Source organism: Ursus arctos, unplaced genomic scaffold (assembly GCF_023065955.2).
Source record: "Ursus arctos isolate Adak ecotype North America unplaced genomic scaffold, UrsArc2.0 scaffold_24, whole genome shotgun sequence".
Taxonomy (NCBI): Eukaryota; Metazoa; Chordata; class Mammalia; order Carnivora; family Ursidae; genus Ursus; species Ursus arctos.
The window spans coordinates 20,337,442-20,356,372 of NW_026622919.1; the positions used below are offsets into that span (position 1 = coordinate 20,337,442).

The 18,931-nt window shown below is 42.0% G+C and overlaps 2 protein-coding genes across 3 annotated transcripts; both read left to right on the top strand.

The window, feature by feature from the left end:
* The first annotated feature begins 517 nt into the window (after window positions 1-517).
* LOC113249302 (keratin-associated protein 4-12-like) lies at window positions 518-10,657 on the top strand. Of its 2 annotated transcripts, XM_048224709.2 has the most exons (2): window positions 518-906; window positions 9,634-10,657. In XM_048224709.2, exons 1-2 carry the CDS (start codon window positions 656-658, stop codon window positions 10,253-10,255), a joined length of 873 nt encoding a protein of 290 aa, XP_048080666.1. In that variant the 5' UTR covers window positions 518-655; the 3' UTR covers window positions 10,256-10,657. The 2 variants fall into 2 exon arrangements, with proteins under 2 accessions (XP_048080666.1, XP_048080664.1); XM_048224707.2 differs by lacking the exon at window positions 9,634-10,657 and having other exon boundaries at window positions 518-2,257.
* A 5,436-nt stretch (window positions 10,658-16,093) lies between these two features.
* Window positions 16,094-17,095, top strand: LOC125283415 (keratin-associated protein 4-12-like). Its single transcript, XM_048224699.1, has one exon. The coding sequence runs from the start codon at window positions 16,135-16,137 to the stop codon at window positions 16,798-16,800; it is 666 nt and encodes a 221-aa protein (XP_048080656.1). The 5' UTR covers window positions 16,094-16,134; the 3' UTR covers window positions 16,801-17,095.
* Window positions 17,096-18,931: the final 1,836 nt, after the last annotated feature.

Genomic DNA, 18,931 nt, shown 5'->3' on the forward strand with positions numbered 1-18,931 from the left:
TACAGACAATGGCCTGCCACGGTTTCAGGGTAGACGACGTGATCCCAAAGGTAGAAACACCCAGGAAAGCCCATACCAGTGGCAGGGATCAACAACATCACACACACATAGACAGCTGTCCCCTTCCTCATTGCTCAACAATGACCCGTAATATAGGGCCTTTTCCTCTTGTCTTGTGCCACTTCTCACATGCCACACGATGCACATGGGATGTCCTCCCCGCTGATCACGGGAAGAAATGCACGACCAGAGATGTGTTGGCCCGGATCCCATCCTGCTAGGGGATCCAGGAGGGGAGAGGAAGAAATGTAATTGCAAAGGCCACCTATCACATAACAGCCCTCTGTGGAGGAAGAGGAGGAGACGGCGGTCCAGAAGATGCCAGTGGGTGTGAGTCAGGAGGAAAAAGGAGGCCAGATAGAATTGATCACATCTAGAAAAGAAAATTTGTTTCCCATGAGTTTAAACCATTACATAGACAAACACTGTTGTGTACCTGATAATTACTTAAATGTTAGGTAAACAACAACAAGGAAGATGTGTTGACAAACCACCCTGTTCGGGCGGTATATAGAGGCCATGGCGCAAGGAGACCTCCACACTCAAGACCTTCACTTTCCTGCAAACCCACCCAGAACCTCCACCCTCTGACACCATGGTCAACTCCTGTTGTGGCTCCGTCTGCTCTGACCAGGGCTGTGGCCAGGAGACCTGCTGCCGCCCCACCTGCTGCCAGACCACCTGCTGCCACCCCAGCTGCTGTGTGTCCAGCTGCTGCCGCCCCTCCTGCAGTGGCTCCAGCTGCTGCGGCTCCAGCTGCTGCAGGCCCAGCTGCTGCATCTCTAGCTGCTGCCGCCCCACCTGCTGCCAGACCACCTGCTGCCGCCCCAGCTGCTGCCAGACCACCTGCTGCAGGACCACCTGCAGCCGCCCCAGCTGCTGTGTGTCCAGCTGCTGCCGGCCCTCCTGCGGTGGCTCCAGCTGCTGTGGCTCCAGCTGCTGCAGGCCCAGATGCTGCATCTCTAGCTGCTACCACCCCACCTGCTGCCGCCCCAGCTGCTGCATCTCCAGCTGCTGCCGCCCCTCCTGCGGTGGCTCCAGCTGCTGCAGGCCCAGCTGCTGCATCTCTAGCTGCTGCCGCCCCACCTGCTGCCAGACCACCTGCTGCAGGACCACCTGCTGCCGCCCCAGCTGCTGTGTGTCCAGCTGCTGCCGCCCCTCCTGCAGTGGCTCCAGCTGCTGCGGCTCCAGCTGCTGCAGGCCCAGCTGCTGCATCTCTAGCTGCTGCCACCCCACCTGCTGCCAGACCACCTGCTGCCGCCCCAGCTGCTGTGTGTCCAGCTGCTGCCGCCCCTCCTGCGGTGGCTCCAGCTGCTGTGGTTCCAGCTGCTGCAGGCCCAGCGGCTGCATCTCTAGCTGCTGCCGCCCTACCTGCTGCCAGACCACCTGCTGCAGGACCACCTGCTGCCGCCCCAGCTGCTGTGTGTCCAGCTGCTGCCACCCCTCCTGCGGTGGCTCCAGCTGCTGTGGCTCCAGCTGCTGCAGGCCCAGCTGCTGCATCTCTAGCTGCTGCCGCCCCTCCTGCTGTGGTTCCAGTGGCTGTGGCTCCAGCTGCTGCCAGCCCTCTTGCTGCTGCCCCTCCTGCTGCCTGCGCCCAGTCTGTGGCCGGGTCTCCTGCCACACCACTTGCTATCGTCCCACCTGTGTCATCTCCACCTGCCCCCGCCCCATGTGCTGTGCATCCTCTTGCTGTTGAGTCTGTGTATAATCTTTGTGATATATGGATGTCTTCACAAGCCACATAAAATATATTAGAGCCACCCAGTGACTGCGAAATGGACTCTTAGCTGCTAACTCTTCATCTTCTGATTGGCATTCAGAGGTGGCACTCAGTTCTAGGAAATGACAGATAAAAACATCTGTCAAATGTTCTTTTTCAACATTTATTTATTTGACAGAGAAAGAGCGAGAGCCAGCGAGAGAGGGGACATGAGCAGGGGGAGTGGGAGAGGAAGAAGCAGGCTCCCTGCGGAGGAGCCTGATACGGGGTCGATCCCAGAACGCCAGGATCACACCCTGAGCTGAAGGCAGAGGCTTAACGACTGAGCCACCTAGGCGCCCCCGTCAAATGTTTTTTAACCCAGGTCCAAGTGCATTTATTTTTAGGCCAGCAATATCTTCATCCCTTGTATACACTGACTATGACGATCTTAGAGGACACTGTTTTCTTATGTTCTTAATAAACAGTCATTTCCTCTGATATTAAAATCTCCCAATTTATTAATGATTTCACATGTGCATGTGTGTGTGCATGTGTGTATGTGTGTGTGCCTTCACCTATCACCTCACACCAAAGGCCAGCTTTCTTCAAATGCAGGAGAACATGTTCAAGAGCAGTTACTTACAGTGGAATCAAGACTCCGCTAGGCATTCATTCTATGACATGGACAAAAACTGCTTAACCTCTCCAAGGCTCACTTTGCTTTCTCTGAGAAATGGGGACAACACACTATGTTCCTCAAAGGTTCAAAGACATAATCCATGTAATACAGTTAGCACAGGGTGGGGCACGTAATGTACGCTCTCAATAAATATCTTTTTTTGGGTATTTGTCTTGAAACACTACCTTGGACTAGATTACTATCTTAGCATAGTATTGTCTTTGGTAAACAGCAGAGGAAGTTTTCATAATTGTTTCACTGTCCTCTATAACTCAAAATTAAGTTTTAGTATATGTCTCAAATGTCCTTTTAACAACACTAGTGAGATGAACATCATAAAGTCATCTAAATTTCACTTAACTATATTCCTACTTCCAGTATGTTCCATTATTGGTTGTGCAAATATCGGGTGTTCTACCTAGCTCAAGTATTTTCTCCTCCCTCCTTCCCTCCTCTTCTTTCCTTCCTCCTTTCCTCTCTAAGCACAAAAACTCTCTTTTAGAATACTAAGTATACCTTCTAAATCCAGATTTCTGGAAATCTATGAAGTCCATGGCAACTTTTCCATAAAAATTTTAAAACTTTTCACTAATAGATGCTCAAAATTTTAGTATTTCTAGACCAAAACTATATTATTTTTTCAGTCTCATGAAAATTCTCATGTTACTGAAGTTTCTCATCTTGTTGATGATTTTTTTTCACTTTGGGCTTTTATCAACTTGCCTGGTTTTACTTAAGAGATATTCATATGATATTTCTGTGAGACTCAGTTTTCTCAGCATCCAGACTCAGGGAAGAATAATCTTCCTTAGCTGAGAATATGTCACAATATATATAATAATATCATGTTTATACAAATATAAGGGTCTATACATTTTGGTTCATAATCTGAAGTACAGTAAAAACATCTTCAATTCAAACTGTGCATACATCAGTTTTATCTATTAGCTGTGTTATATTTCCCCAAAATTTAACAAGTGTAATTAGGAGTTATTATTTCTAAAATTAAAAAAAAATTTATAAGGTATAAGAGACAAACCAGATAGGAGTTGATATAAAATGGGGTTCACCCCAACACAGGCTGGATACCATATTCTTAGCATATCACAGAAATGTCTGGTAGACATTTTCAGCTTGACCTTTTCAACTTACTCTGAAATGTTCTATAGAATACAGCCCTGTCTATTCACACTAGAATTAATCATTCATCCTCCCCTATGTCCCTCTTTGGTAAGTACTAATTATAGGATGCAGGCTCTCATTTTAATGTTATGCTTTATTAGCTAGAGCTGAATCAAAGAATGTAGGTTTTATACTGCTTTTTTCAGTATTGAAGTATATGAGGCTTATAATTTCCTGTTTTTATAACAAGAACTGGGTCACAGCAGGAACAAGATCGCACTCTTAATCTGTGTAATAAAAGGACTGTTTACGAAAGTGTGGACAGAGCTTAGGGAAAGCAACAAGGAATAACTCAATAGCAGGGCTTGTAATAGCAAGGAGCAGTTACCCTACGCCTGAAGACCTATGCAAGGATTCAGGTAAAGTCGTCAAAGGGCAGCATGCCAAACTTCTCAGGATTACTATATACAGGCACTCAATGTACAGTAATTTCCATCAGAGAGAGTTACTGTGCTCTGAAAGATCCAAAAGTGATACCAGAGATACTGTGGCAGAGAAAACCAAGGTAGAAACAGTTATGAACGGGAAAGTGGGGCTGTGGTCCCATTGACTTTACCCAAACACACATTTTAAGTGAACAGAGCATGGAGTAAGTCTGCCCTTCATCCAGTTTTATTTGGCCGTGTTAAATATGCACCACTGAATTGTTCGAGCCCTCCTCAGTAGTAAACTCTAAGCAATATTGAATTACAGAAGAGCGACAAGAAATGACTGTTCTGATGAGGGAGATAGCTGAAGGGAGCCTTATAATCCCCACAAACCCTTTTAATAGTCCTGTCTGGCCAGTGTAAGGGAAGACAGTTCTTGGAGGTTAACAGCAGACTCCTGGTGATTAAACAGCTCTTTCCTCTGGTTGCTTCAGTTGTAACTAATATATCAGAACTTTATAGGAGGCACAACAAGCCTAGCCAGACTGGTACGCCATCCCAGACTTGCCTGCTGCATTCTCTTCCATGCCAGCTTCAGGTTCTGCCAGGTGCAATTTACATCCTCATGGCAGGTAACCAAGTATAGATTTATATGTTTGGCTACATGGATGTTTGAGTTCACTAGCATACTGCCATAATCTAGTGAGGCTGGCTTGGACCTGATAACCATTAAGAGCAAGTTAATACTATACATTGATAATTGTGGAATTCATGAGTGAAAAATCATCAATGAATTTGAAAAAGCAAGTCCAGAAATAGACTCAAATACATAAAGAAATGAAAAGGTGGCATCTTAAATCAGTAGGGGGAAAAATACTTTTTAGTAAGTGGTGTTAGGTTATGATTCATATCAGATTTAAAAACATTTAAACCTCACATCTTGTAATCCTCACGGATTAAATATTTGAAAACATAAAACATGAAACTTTGAACAGAAGAAATTATGAAACAGTGTTTATGCAAAACCACAACTGGAAAGGTCTTTCAAAGTATGACACCAACCCATAAGTCATAAAAGAAAAAGAACTAATAAATCTGACCATATCAAAAGTAAACATCTGCATGGCAAAAACCACATAAGCAATGTCAAAGAAGAAAGACAAACTAGGAAAAATATTTGAAATTCATATTACATAAAAAGGCTAATTTTTAGCCTTTTATGCTTTATATAAAGAGCTCCTACAAAAATCAATGTATAAAGGTTAAACATAGTAGAAAAACATAAAAACAAATTATAGACAATATAGAAAATTTTCTATAATTTTTCTATAAATTTCTATAATTTTTCTTATAGAAAAGGAAATACTAATAGCCTTAAACATCTGAATAGCTGCTCAATCTCACTTACAATAAGGGAAATGCAAATTAAAATCACATAGAGAGAGGAGGTGATGGGGGATGGGCTAAATAGGTGATGGGTATTTAGGAGGGCACTTGTGATGAGCACTGGGTGTTATATTAAGTGATGAATCACTAAATTCTACTCTTGAAACCAATATTACACTATATATTAATTAACTAGAATTTAAATAAAAATTTGAAAAAGAAAAAGAATTACCTAGAGAAACTTTTTCACCCACCTATCATATTGACCAAGATTAATGATAAACAGGTGTTTACATACATAAATACATATCTCTATATATGTATCTATGTATTTGTGTATCCTGTGTACCATTGCATCAATAAAAATGGGGAAAAACAAAATATTCACACATTGCTGGTAGATGTGTAAATGGGTACAACCTCTGTGGAAGGTGGAGTTGGCATTACCTAACAAATATTATAAACAAATGTATACTCCTTGATCCAGCTATTCTACTTCCGTAGGAATTTATTCTACAGAAAACACTCACACATGTGAAATTATGTATGAACAGGCTTATTCATTGCAGCATTGTATGTAATCTCAAAAGACTAAAAGCAAACTAAATATCCAACACCGGAAGACTGGTCCAATAAATTATAATACCGTCACAAATCGAATACGATGCTACAGTAAAAGAAAGAGAATGGCAAGGTGGTATATGCACTCTCTGAATGCTTCAGGTGAAAAAGCAAAGCAAGAGGACCATGACTGATGTACTACCATTGGTATAAAGGAAAGAAATGAATAAACATTCTTATTTGTTTCTTAGGTATTAAATATCTTCAGAATGAGCAACAAAAACCTGGAAGCTCTAGCTGCCTTCATGGAGGGAATTTAGGTGACTGTGGGAAGGTGGGAGGAATACATGTGAAAAAATGATATTCAAAATGTTCAAATTAAATTTTAAAGTATAAAAGATGGAAAATATAAAAACGTTTCATCAGAGACTCGTTTTTGTTTTGTTTTTACCTCCACTTCTTCCCTACCCAAGACAATGCTAAGCAACATTTAAACTATCCCTACACTCCTTCTAAAGAAGGAGATTGTTTTCTTTTCATGTCTTAGCAATGCTGGTCTTGCCAAAGCTCACAGGGATGGAGGGGTGGACGCAGAGCTGCAACCCACAGCCCAGCTCAGTGGTTATGACCAGAGGACTGATTCAGACAAAGGGAAGGGGGTGGGGAAAAGTTTTCCAGCCCCGTGTGGAAAATGACAAGCACCATAGTGGTATCACATCATAATTCAGTTACCTCACTTGAGGCAGCTTTACTGGGTATGCACTTCCCTACTGTCTAAGGGAAGAATCACATAATAAGCAAGCATGTTTGGGGTATAGAGGTAAATTCCAAGGGAACTGTTAAAGTATTACATGTTCTCCTTTATTACAAAATAAATCACATCATCTGGAAGGGATACAGATTTTAGTTCTAATTATTTAAGAAAAATATACAATGGTCACAGCTAATTCCAAAAAGAAATAGAAAAATACTAAATGAATAGTGACCAACAGGGGGCTCTTAGGCCCATGATAAGGAATTTGAAAAACGCAGAATACATGTCCATAGATATGTGCTGACAGTGGGGTTTCAAATGACTCTATGGAAGTTGCACGCTTATTTTATATGTTAATAATGCAGAGTGCGTTATTAACCTAGAGCAGCGTGCGGGTAACGACAATGTCTTTCCCATCTAACTTTTCAGACAGGCAGTGTGTATAGTGCTTAAAAATGTGGACTCCAGTGCTGGGTTGGCTGGAAACAAATCACTGCTTCCTATTTATTGGTTTTAATTCTCCCTGTGCCTCAGTTTCCTCATCTGTAAAGGGGAGATTATAGTGAAACTTACTGCACTGGGTTGTTGGGACTGGCAAATGTGCTAACTGTGGAAAGCACCGGAACAACTGCCTAAGGTGCTGGTGGTTGTGTTAGTGCAGCGTCCAGCAAAGTGCTCAGCGGGCAGCACTCAGAGGCTGGAGGAGGAAGGAAAGAAGGACAGGAATTCCACAATCCATCGTGTTTTCATTTTGTGTAGGCTCCTAAAAAGGGCAGGTATACTCAGTGTGTAATTATGCCAAATATCTCTTCCTTATCTCTAAATGGTTTCAGTTCTTTTTTTAGCACATAAATACTTTCTAATTTATTTTCCCTTAAAACTTTAAATTATTGGCTTTTAGGAGGAAAGGGCATACATTATATACATGGATATAGTTATAAAATACATAAAAATGGATGGAGTATGTTTTGTAAGTTTTATGAAAAACCTTCCTCATACCTCTATGTTCAATTTGGTTCAAGCCTTTGCTGATTCTTTCTTTGAAGTAACACTGTTATGCTCATTACCATCACCTGAGGCTGAGAGCGCACCTCTCACCTTGCTCCACTTCAACCTTTAAACAGCGTCTCTCCCCAGAAAGCCAAGTGTATTTTGGCATTTCTAAAGGCAAATAAAAAATAAAAGTAAATTATACATGGCATATATCTATTGCATTCCTGCCTAATGGCTCTTAATAAATCCCACCATTTCTCCTGAAATTTAAGGCTACACACAATCTCTCCCTCATTCTAGCAATCTCAATTTATCTCTCACTACTTCTTAAAGTAAACCTTCCAGACATTTCCCTTTCATCATCACAGGCCAGAGTTATGCCCAATCTCAAATCTTGTCCTTTCTCTTGAACAACAAAAGGGCAATGTGTCTTCTTTGATGACTGAGACATCTACACTCATTAAATAGAAATCTCCTTTATCTTGGAAACCGGGGATGTACTGTATGGTGACTAACATAATATAATAAAAAATCATTAATAAAAAAAAAAAAGAAAAAGAAATCTCCTTTATCAAAAACCATTCTATTTCAGGCCCTGGGGAATACAAAGATGAGTAAAGCACAGTCCTTGCCCTTATCAAGTTTATATCCTAGAGGGAGTCAGATACATAAATGCATTTCTGGTAGAAAATGACATGATGGAACCCATGCATGTACAAAGCACAATGGAAGTGCAATGGAGAAAGGACTTGACTTTGTGTCATGCCAAGGAAGGTACAGGAGGAAGGTGGCATTTTAACTCAATGGGAAAAGATAACTAGGAGAACACTGAGCTCATGAGAGACTTCGCATGAAGAGGGACTATTATGAATGTAACTTGCTCTTTCCTTGAATATTTTTTTCCCTGAATACCTACGGCACTTAAGAATCCCTCTTACTTAGGAGCATAACTAGATGTGGCCTTGATTACAAAACTCTTTATGGATGCAATTACTATGTAAGTTACATGAAAGATCATAAATATCATTTATATTCCTCTTAATGCTTCCAAGAAAATCTTAAACATAAATGATACCACAAAAACTGACAGACATTTTCAGTTAGAATATTTGAAAAAAATTTTAATAAAAATGGCCATAAAGTATAACCATGGCATATTCTGACATTTCAAAAGACAGGTCAAAAACTATCAGCCCAATTACTCTAGCCCAGTCCAGAAGACACTTCTGAAGATCAATACTGATCAATCCCAGATGACTCTTTGCTATTTAAAAACCCTGAGTTGCTGCTGTTTCAAAGTACATCAGAATGATGAGAAATAACACAGCTTGGAATGCTGTAGAAATTTCATTAACACAAAGACCACCACAATATACACAGTGAATCATAAGTCTCCTCACTTCTTATGCTCAAAAAGAAGCTTACTTTCCTTCTTCCTACCAGCATTCCATCTATTGAAATATGAATTTTCCACTAGAGATCTTTCTCCATCATGTTAAGGTGAGAAACATAGAAGAGACAGGGACCCAACTGTGTCACATGATACCCAGAGATTAAAGTCTTGTGACACTGCGAACAAAGGAAGAAATAGGAAGTGATTCACATGAGAACCCTGGGGAACTTGAGAAAAGGGAAATAACTATTTTCTATACATTAAGAGTTTTTACTAGAAAAACATAATAATCTAATTTACTAATTGTATTTGTAGTCATATAAACAAAAAGAAGGAAATAGTCTTTTCATAATCATAGAAGTCCCTCAGCAGGGTATAAAAGGGGCCATGTGGCAAGGACAGTTCCAAACTCACTCTTTTGGAAACACACCCACAATTTCCACTCTCTGACACCATGGTTAATTCCTCTTGTGGTTCTGTCTGCTCTGACCAGGGCTGCAGCCACGGCCTCTGCCAGGAGACCTGCTGCTGCCCCTCCAGCTGTGGTTCCAGCTGCTGCAGGCCCAGCTGCTGCATCTCTAGCTGCTGCCGCCCCACCTGCTGCCAGACCACCTGCTGCAGGACCACCTGCTGCCGCCCCAGCTGCTGTGTGTCCAGCTGCTGCCGCCCCTCCTGCGGTGGTTCCAGCTGCTGTGGCTCCAGCTGCTGCCGCCCCTCCTGCTGCATCTCTAGCTGCTGCCGCCCCACCTGCTGCCAGACCACCTGCTGCCGCCCCAGCTGCTGTGTGTCCAGCTGCTGCCGCCCCTCCTGCGGTGGCTCCAGCTGCTGTGGCTCCAGCTGCTGCCGCCCCTCCTGCTGCATCTCTAGCTGCTGCCGCCCAACCTGCTGCCAGACCACCTGCTGCCGCCCCAGCTGCTGTGTGTCCAGCTGCTGCCGCCCCTCCTGCGGTGGCTCCAGCTGCTGCAGGCCCAGCTGCTGCATCTCTAGCTGCTGCCGCCCCTCCTGCTGTGGTTCCAGCTGCTGTGGCTCCAGCTGCTGCCAGCCCTCCTGCTGCTGTCCCTCCTGCTGCCTGCGCCCAGTCTGTGGCCGGGTCTCCTGCCACACCACTTGCTACCGCCCCACCTGTGTCATCTCCACCTGCCCCCGCCCCATGTGCTGTGCCTCCTCTTGCTGCTGAGACCCTTCCCTGAACCCACCCTCTTCCCTTCATTGGGTTCATCACAGCAGCAGACTCTATACACCATATGGATGCCTTAGGGGTGGCCATTCCCAACAACTGTGTGTCCACATCCCAGCCTCAGGCCAAACTCTCACCTTTGTTGACTTTTCCCCCAAGTGGACACAGAGTATGGAATTAGGTAGTATTCATAGCAAGAAATGACTAGAATTGCCCAAATTCTACATGTGACCTTTTGATTTCTGGGTGCCAAGTCACCCTGTTCCAAACACAGAAATTCCTGCAGGGTCCTCAGGGGCACTGCTGTCACAGCATCAGATCCAAAAGTCTGTATTTCCTTTTACAGGAAGATTTCTGTATCTTGTTGCTGCTTCTGAATAAAGTTCCACCTTCCTGGCCTAAAAATACAATGTTCTTGTGTCTGTTGCTTTGCAGTGATTGTCCTCATTTGCTGGGAAATTAAACCCAACATGCCACTGAATCAGGCTTCCTAGTCCCTGTTCTTACCTTCAGGAAAATCCCAACATGGAGTGTGACATTAAAAACCAACCAACCGACTCAGAAATAACAATATACAGAATGTCCAAAAGCACTGAAGAATCAAAGATTTTTATGCAAAAAATTTAGGGGCATAGAGGAAAAGGGTTATATGCCACAGCAAGCCTTTCTTCAATATTTCTGGGAGCCTACTTTGCCCTACACTCCTCGTAGATCTCTCATCCCTCTGTTCCTTTCCTCTTTCTTTCTCCCTTCCTTTCCCCACCTCCATTATTCTTCCCTTGTCTGGTTTTCTTAGAAAACCAGGGGGTCTTCCTTACAGTCCATCCATCTCCTGCGTAATCCAATTTATTACCCTCTCAGCTTCTCTAACTTCATCTCCAACCATTAACAACAAAAAAATGATCTTTTAGGAAAATCAATCTCCCTGAGTAGTTGGGGGATAGCAGAAAAGGGAAAGTACTTGAATTTTAATATTTCCTTATCTTAACAACCTTTCTGGGATGTGTACTTATAGACATGTTTAGGGGCACTTTGTCAACAAATTTTATGAGGAGTGTGGGACTGACAAGAAACCAATCAATGCACTAGTTTGGTTCTTAGTAAGCCCAGAATACTCCCAAATCCCTATGGACTCCATCCAGTAAAAAAAAAAAAAAAAAAAAAAAAAGGTACAAATAAATTTCTGATGAATTCATGCTAGTGAAAGGAGAAACATTTAGCAAACTGTACTAAATGCATATTCTGAGAGTTGCAGAGCTAATAAGTAATACAGTGGGACTGACTCATGATTGTGCTTAACTCCATAAATTAACTTGCCTAGGGACATTATTTCTCAACCCCACTGAAGGCACAGAACTCCTAATAGATCTGAGATGGCAGATGAGAATTAGTTGCACCTTCAGTTGGCTTGAGCGTAAAAACTTTTTGTTTTTGAGGGGGAGGGGCTCTATCAGTACTTTTTCCTTCACAATAAAGAAAAATTTTAACAAAAAGAATATAATTGGAAGAATTGGAAAGAAAACAATAACAACAACAAAAACACCCTGTAATTATTTGCAGATAATATGATTGTCTTCATGAAAAATTCAGGAGAATTTCACACATACGGAATTGGTATGCATATCACTTATCTACACTTGTGTAACAAGTTATCCCAAAATCTGACAGCTTATAACAACAAACATTTATTATCTCCCATACTTTCTGAGGGTTAGCAATCCAAAAGTGGCAAGTCAGGCTCTCTCCTGAGATTGCCTGCAAGTCTGTTGACCAGGGCTGCATTCGCATGAGGGCAGAAAAATCCACTTCCAAGCTCACTCACATGGCTGCTGGCAGGAGTTTTCAGTTCCTCACCATGTGCGCTGTTCAAGCAACATGCCATCTGGCTCCCCCCAGAGCAAGTAATCTAAGAAGGTGAGAAAAGTCGCAAGAAAACCCGAGATGGAAAGCTTATAATAACCTAATCTTGAGAGGGACATATTCTCGGTACTGCTGTATTCCATTATTTTCCAAATGAATCACCATGTCTAGCTCACACTTGAGGGGAGGGGATCACACAAGGACAGGAGTACCAGGCGGCAGGGATCACCAGCAGTCATCTTAGAGGCTACCAACTACAGTATGTAAGAGAGGTGCTTACAAATCTAAAACGAGTATTTTTTTTTTTTTAAAGATTTTATTTATTTATTTGACAGAGAGAGAGACAGCCAGCGAGAGAGAGGGAACACAAGCAGGGGGAGTGGGAGAGGAAGAAGCAGGCTCATAACGGAGGAGCCTGACGTGGGGCTCGATCCCGTAACGCCGGGATCACGTCCTGAGCCGGAGGCAGACGCTTAACCGCTGTGCCACCCAGGCGCCCCTCTAAAACGAGTTTTAATGCTGCGGGCCTGAAGGTGGTTTCCTGGGCCGTAGGAAGTATCTACAGAGCAGACATCTCTGACCTGAGCTATAGGAAAGCTGAAGGAAGAGCAAGGACAGGCACTAGAAAGGAACAGTCAGAGGAAAGACGAGTAATAGAGCAGAGCGTCCAAACGAGAGTGGCGCAACAATCAAAGGACCGAACTGCACACCCAGCTATGATGAAGCAGCTGCTGCCGGACCAGACTCCCCAATGAGGATGACTACAAGAACTGGATAAAATGAAGAGAACAATTGATTTTAAGCACTGGGAATTGATCAATGCAGGCAGGATTGAGGGTCCCAGAGTCTAAGAAGAAAATTAAATCCTTCGAGGTGGAAGATAAAATCACCTCAAGCCTCTCTAGTTTTTCATATATAACGTCTGGTATTCAATTAAAAATAGATACGCCAGAAGAAAAAAAGGACCAAATTACTAAAACCAAGAAAAAGACAGTAGAAATAGATTCAAAGATGATCCACATAAAGTATTAAAACTAACTTTAAAATAACTATGATTAATATATTTAAAGTAATAGATGAAAAATGGCCAATTTCATCAGAGAACCAGAATATGTAAAGACAAAAATGAGAACAAAAGTCTAGTGAAAATCCTAGAACTGCAAAACTCAAAATCTGAAATTCAGAACTCAATAAAGGGGCTTAGCAGACCGGACAGAAGAGAGAGCACATTGGAAGTAGAAAATATCCACACTAAAATACAAAGAGGAAAAAGGTTAAAAAAAAAAATACAGACAAGAGCATGACATACACACGGAACAAAGTGAAAGAAGATCAAATGTGCACACAAACTTGAGTCCCCGGAGAAGAGAACAGGGAAGAAGCTACACACAAAGATGCCTGATGGGCAATTTAACAAAAGTGACAGAAACATCAAGCCACAGATTGAAGGGCCCCTTTGAACTCCAGTTTATTTATACTCTTCAGAATCTTCAATTATATCTCAATTCTTGAGGTTATATTTTCTTTTCTTCTATCTACTATGCCCCTCATGGTGGATTATTCTCTTGCGTATTTTATAACATTTTCCCCTGTGGAAATCCCATCCAGCCTATGTGTGGTTTCTTTTCCTAGTGCTTTTTTATTTTGAATTTTTCCTTTATAGCAGTTATTTCTGTGTGCTATGATTTTTGCTTTTGTTTCTGATGATTCCAAGGATGTTCACTATTTTGTAACACTTTGCCCCTTGAGATCCCTTCAGTATGCATATAGCATAAATTAGAAAGCCTGTTAGTGTAACTGTGGCTTAGATGTTCCCAGGAGCCTTGATTACCATGTAAAATCCCTCGTGGGTAGATAAGGTTTTCTTGTCCCCATCCTAAAAGGTGCCACTTTAGACGTGCAAACTCTATAGAGTTCTCCCTTCTTGGATCCTGCCTTGTGATGGTTTCAGGTCCCATTTCTTACACCTGCCTGGGTATTAACCACCAGCCTCCAATTCCGAGAGCTTATAACTAGAGACCAACAAATTCCATAGGCCCTAGGACATCAGCTACTGTTTACAGTTTGAGTTCTCTTTTCATTTCTGGAAAATGAGAATTTTTCTTTTCTTTTTTCAAGTTCAGCCATGTAATTAAAATATTTTTCAAGCATTTCTATCTGCCTGTACAACTCAATCAGCAATGTTGCCAAAAGTCCTATATTTTCAAGTCCCCAAGAAAATGAAAGATTTACTACACTAGTTAGAAATATAAAAAGGGTTATTATAGAAGATCCTATAAAGTAAAATTTGTTTTATACTTTAGTATTTCCCCCCAAAGACAGAAATTACTCCCTCTTAATATATTAACACTGCAGCAAAAGATTCTTTCAATCCTAATCTTTTCTAATATTTTTTAACTTTTTACTTTTGAAAAAAATGTCAAACTTACAGAATGGTAATATGAAGACCTCCTTTATACCATATAGCTTCATCTAGATTCAACATTTTGCCACATTTGTTTCTCTCCAATCGACAGACATAGGGAGGTAGGTAGATATGATACAGACACAAAGATTTAAATATAGATATATAAACTTAGATTCTAAGACTATGGACATTCTCCTGCATAATCAGAGAACACATATCAATTAAATGCTGATGTGTTACTATCCTTTAATATACATTTAATATCAGCATGTTGCCAGTTGTACCAAGAATATCCTATAGAGAAATTTTTATCCATACTCATGAATTGCATTTAGATATTGTGTCTCTTTAGTCTCCTTAAATCTGAAACAATTCCTTGGTTTGTCATTATATTTGTTGACTCTGACATTTTTAAAGGGAAGGCATTATGTGGAATATTCCTTAGTATGTATTTGTCTGAATCCCTCATAATTTGATTTGGGTGATGCATTTTGACAGAAATACTACATAAGTGATGTGTCCTTTCAGTGTGTGACCTAGGGAGACACATGTCCATTGGTCCTATTATTAACGATGCTAACACTGATCCCATGGTTAAAGCTTTTTTCTCAAGTTTCTCCACAGTAAAGTTAGCATTTTTTCCTTTGAAATAATAAATAACTGATGAGGAAATATTTCAAGTGTGCAAATATCCTGTCCCCCAACAAACTTTCGCCAAATAGCTATCGAATCCACTGACGATATTTATTTGAATCAAGTTTTATTATGAGGGTTGTAAATGGTGATTTTGTCACTCAATTTTTCCTTCTACATTTATTAGTTGACACTCTACTACCATGGATAACTTTCTCATCTTTCTTTTTCATTTCTTTAATTAGTCTCAATATGGACTCACGGGTTTTTTTTTTTTTTAAACGGGTTAAAATCCATTACTACCACTATTTATTTTGCTGTTCAAGTTGTCCCATACTGGGCCAATGAGAGTCCCTTCAAAGAGGCTCCAAATACCTTTTAAAATTTACAAACAATGAGTCATTGGTAACGGTTTCAAATTGAACACAGGAAGTAATACTTAGCACATACTTTGAAACAGCCAGAATCTATTCTCTAATGAGTATTCACAACTCAAAGATAGGGTCTGTCTTCCTCATAGCCCACAGGTAACTCATAAAGATGAACTTTTTTCTATTCCCTAATTCTACCTCTCTTTTGACATCAAAAAAGACCTTGGCAACATGGGAATAATTTGTCCAAACAACATCATGGAGTGATACACAGATCACAGGTAAACATCAGTGACTGAACCCATGTGATAGGCCCTTTTGACAAACAAGAAAATAGAAAAGACAATTTTGAGAATGACCAGATTGGAAATCTTAGCACACCAGGAAAAGGAAATCTTATTTTTCTTCATTTGAAAATACTTAACCAGAAAAATACAGTGATCTAATTTAATGACTAATATTTCTTTAGGAAAATAAAACTAGGAAATGGTCCAGGACAAGAACATAGCAGCTTCAGCAGAGTATAAAAGAGGACAAGCAGCAGAGGGATTTTCAAATTCACTAAGCTCGCTCTCTTACTAATATCAGAACCTCCACCTTCTGACACCATGGTCAACTCCTGTTGTGGCTCCGTCTGCTCTGACCAGGGCTGTGGCCAGGAGACCTGCTGCCGCCCCACCTGCTGCCAGACCACCTGCTGCCGCCCCAGCTGCTGTGTGTCCAGCTGCTGCCACCCCTCCTGCGGTGGCTCCAGCTGCGGTGGCTCCAGCTGCTGCAGGCCCAGCTGCTGCATCTCTAGCTGCTGCCGCCCCACCTGCTGCCAGACCACCTGCTGCAGGACCACCTGCTGCCGCCCCAGCTGCTGTGTGTCCAGCTGCTGCCGCCCCACCTGTGGTGGCTCCAGCTGCTGTGGCTCCAGCTGCTGCAGGCCCAGCTGCTGCATCTCTAGCTGCTGCCGCCCCTCCTGCTGCCAGACCACCTGCTGCCGCCCCAGCTGCTGTGTGTCCAGCTGCTGCCGCCCCTCCTGCGGTGGCTCCAGCTGCGGTGGCTCCAGCTGCTGCAGGCCCAGCTGCTGCATCTCTAGCTGCTGCCGCCCCTCCTGCTGTGGTTCCAGCGGCTGTGGCTCCAGCTGCTGCCAGCCCTCCTGCTGCTGCCCCTCCTGCTGTCTGCGCCCAGTCTGTGGCCGGGTCTCCTGCCACACCACCTGCTATCGCCCCACCTGTGTCATCTCCACCTGCCCCCGCCCCATGTGCTGTGCCTCCTCTTGCTGCTGAGACCCTTCCCTGTGACCACCATCTCTGCTTCCCTCTGCCCCACATTTGTTGACCCTCCTTTTGTGCTTTTAGAACACATGGATTGGAAATGATGTTGCTCAACTGAATTGGTCCTTGATTCCATTGAGGAACCAATCATGCTGTTGACGATGGATATGGCATGGAGCACTTATACAGTAACAGATTTTACCCCTCGACCTGACAATTGCTGAAATCATTCTCCTAACTTCCCTTTCCTAGGCCTTTTCTGTAACCTGATATATGTTTGTACCAAAATAAAGTTACACCGCCCTGCATTAACAATTCAGTGTGATTGTTGGTCCCTTAGGATTCTGTCTTCAGCTCGCAGGCAAGTGTATTTAACCTACACCTGCAGGATACACACTTGGTCTTGTCACTTCTCAGTAACAGTCAGGTTCCATTATTCACTGCCTGATTCTTTCCTACATGCCTCCTTATTTTATGGGTAAATCACCTAGCACTATGAATCTGTCCTAGGAAAATAAACAAAAAAGTGAAAACTAGAAGTTTGGAAGACTGTAGGTATATAAAAGCAAAAAGAACACAATGCACATTTCATGCCTCACACCAGCCACCATAGCTATGCAATGTATTGTTCAGCAGTGTACAAGTCTATATTCAGACTCGTACTGAATAACACTGTTGTCATTCATGTAACAGATCAAATGTGCAGTGTGCGACAGGGCCTCAGTCATGTCTTATTTTTTTGATAGAGAAGTTTCAGATTCAAGGGACAGGCAGGTAGCCTAGATGAGTAAAGCATGCCCTTGATAAGATGATGTGTTTGGTGGAAACTGGGACAAACTGTAGACTGCATGACCACATAAGAGGGTATTCTTGAGTTCCTGTCAGTTGCTTCCATGGGGAAATGGGGACACAGTGTTTTCACCGAAAAGTGGGTCTGCTTTCATTGACCCTCCCAAATGCCAATTTTTTCATTCATTCATCCAGATAGTATTTATTGAGCATTTATTACATGGGAGGCACTATTAAAAGTACTGGAGTAATGGAGACCAACACACAGAAAGCTCTCTACAGTAACAGAGCAGATATTCTAGTAGAGTTATTTACTTTTAAATGTTTTTCTATACATTTGTCCACTCGGGTTTCTACACAATATTTTTTCTCTGCGCTTTTACTTGTATTAATAAGACTGAGTTTTGAAGCCCCTCTTTAGATGAAAGTGTGATACAAATGGGGACACAGTTCCCAAAAGGACAATTTTATTAATAATGTACCCCACCCTTCAACCCTACAGCCACAGTAAGGTCACTGAGTTAGGAGAGAGAGGTAGGGACACGTTCACTGATGAAGAACAGAAAGGAGCTAAGTCATCAGTTACTCACTTGGGGTGAGAATAGAAGGTTGGGCTCCCACACTACAAAAACAACTCCTGAAACTAGTAAGTGAATTTGACAAGGACATGAGATTTGTATCATTATAAATTAATTTTATTTTATTATTAATTGTATTTTATATAACTATCAACAACTACATAATTAAAATTAAATAAGAGCAATTCAGCTTTCAAAAGCATCAAAAACATAACATGTTGAGGGAAAAAGGTAACAAAAATATGGAAGAGCTCTGCCCCCACAGTTACAAAACTTTACAAAGAGAAACTGGAGAAGGTCTAGATAAATGGAGATGTATGCCACGTCCCTGGATTAGAAGGAGGTTTAATGTTGTTCAAATGTCAATTCTCCAGCAGTCTATCTAAAGATTCAATGCAATCCCAATCAAAACTCTCAAAAACATCTTTTTAGTAGATGCTTAGAAGCAAAGAACCTAGAATTTCTTTTTTAATAATATTTTTTTATATTATGTTAGTCACCATACAGTACCTTCCTAGTTTTTGATGTAAAGTTCCATATTCATTACTTGCGTATAACACTCAGTGCACCATGCAATACGTGCCCTCCTTAATACCCATCACCAGCCTATTCCATTCCCCCATCCCCCCCCTGAAGCCCTCAGTTTGTTTCCCAGAGCCATTCCCCCTTCTGTTTACCCCTCCCTTTCTTCTAGAACCTAGAATTTTTAAAGCAATCTTGAAAAATGAAACAAAGATATAAAAGGGTTCTGCAGGGAAAAGTGACATAGAAAATAA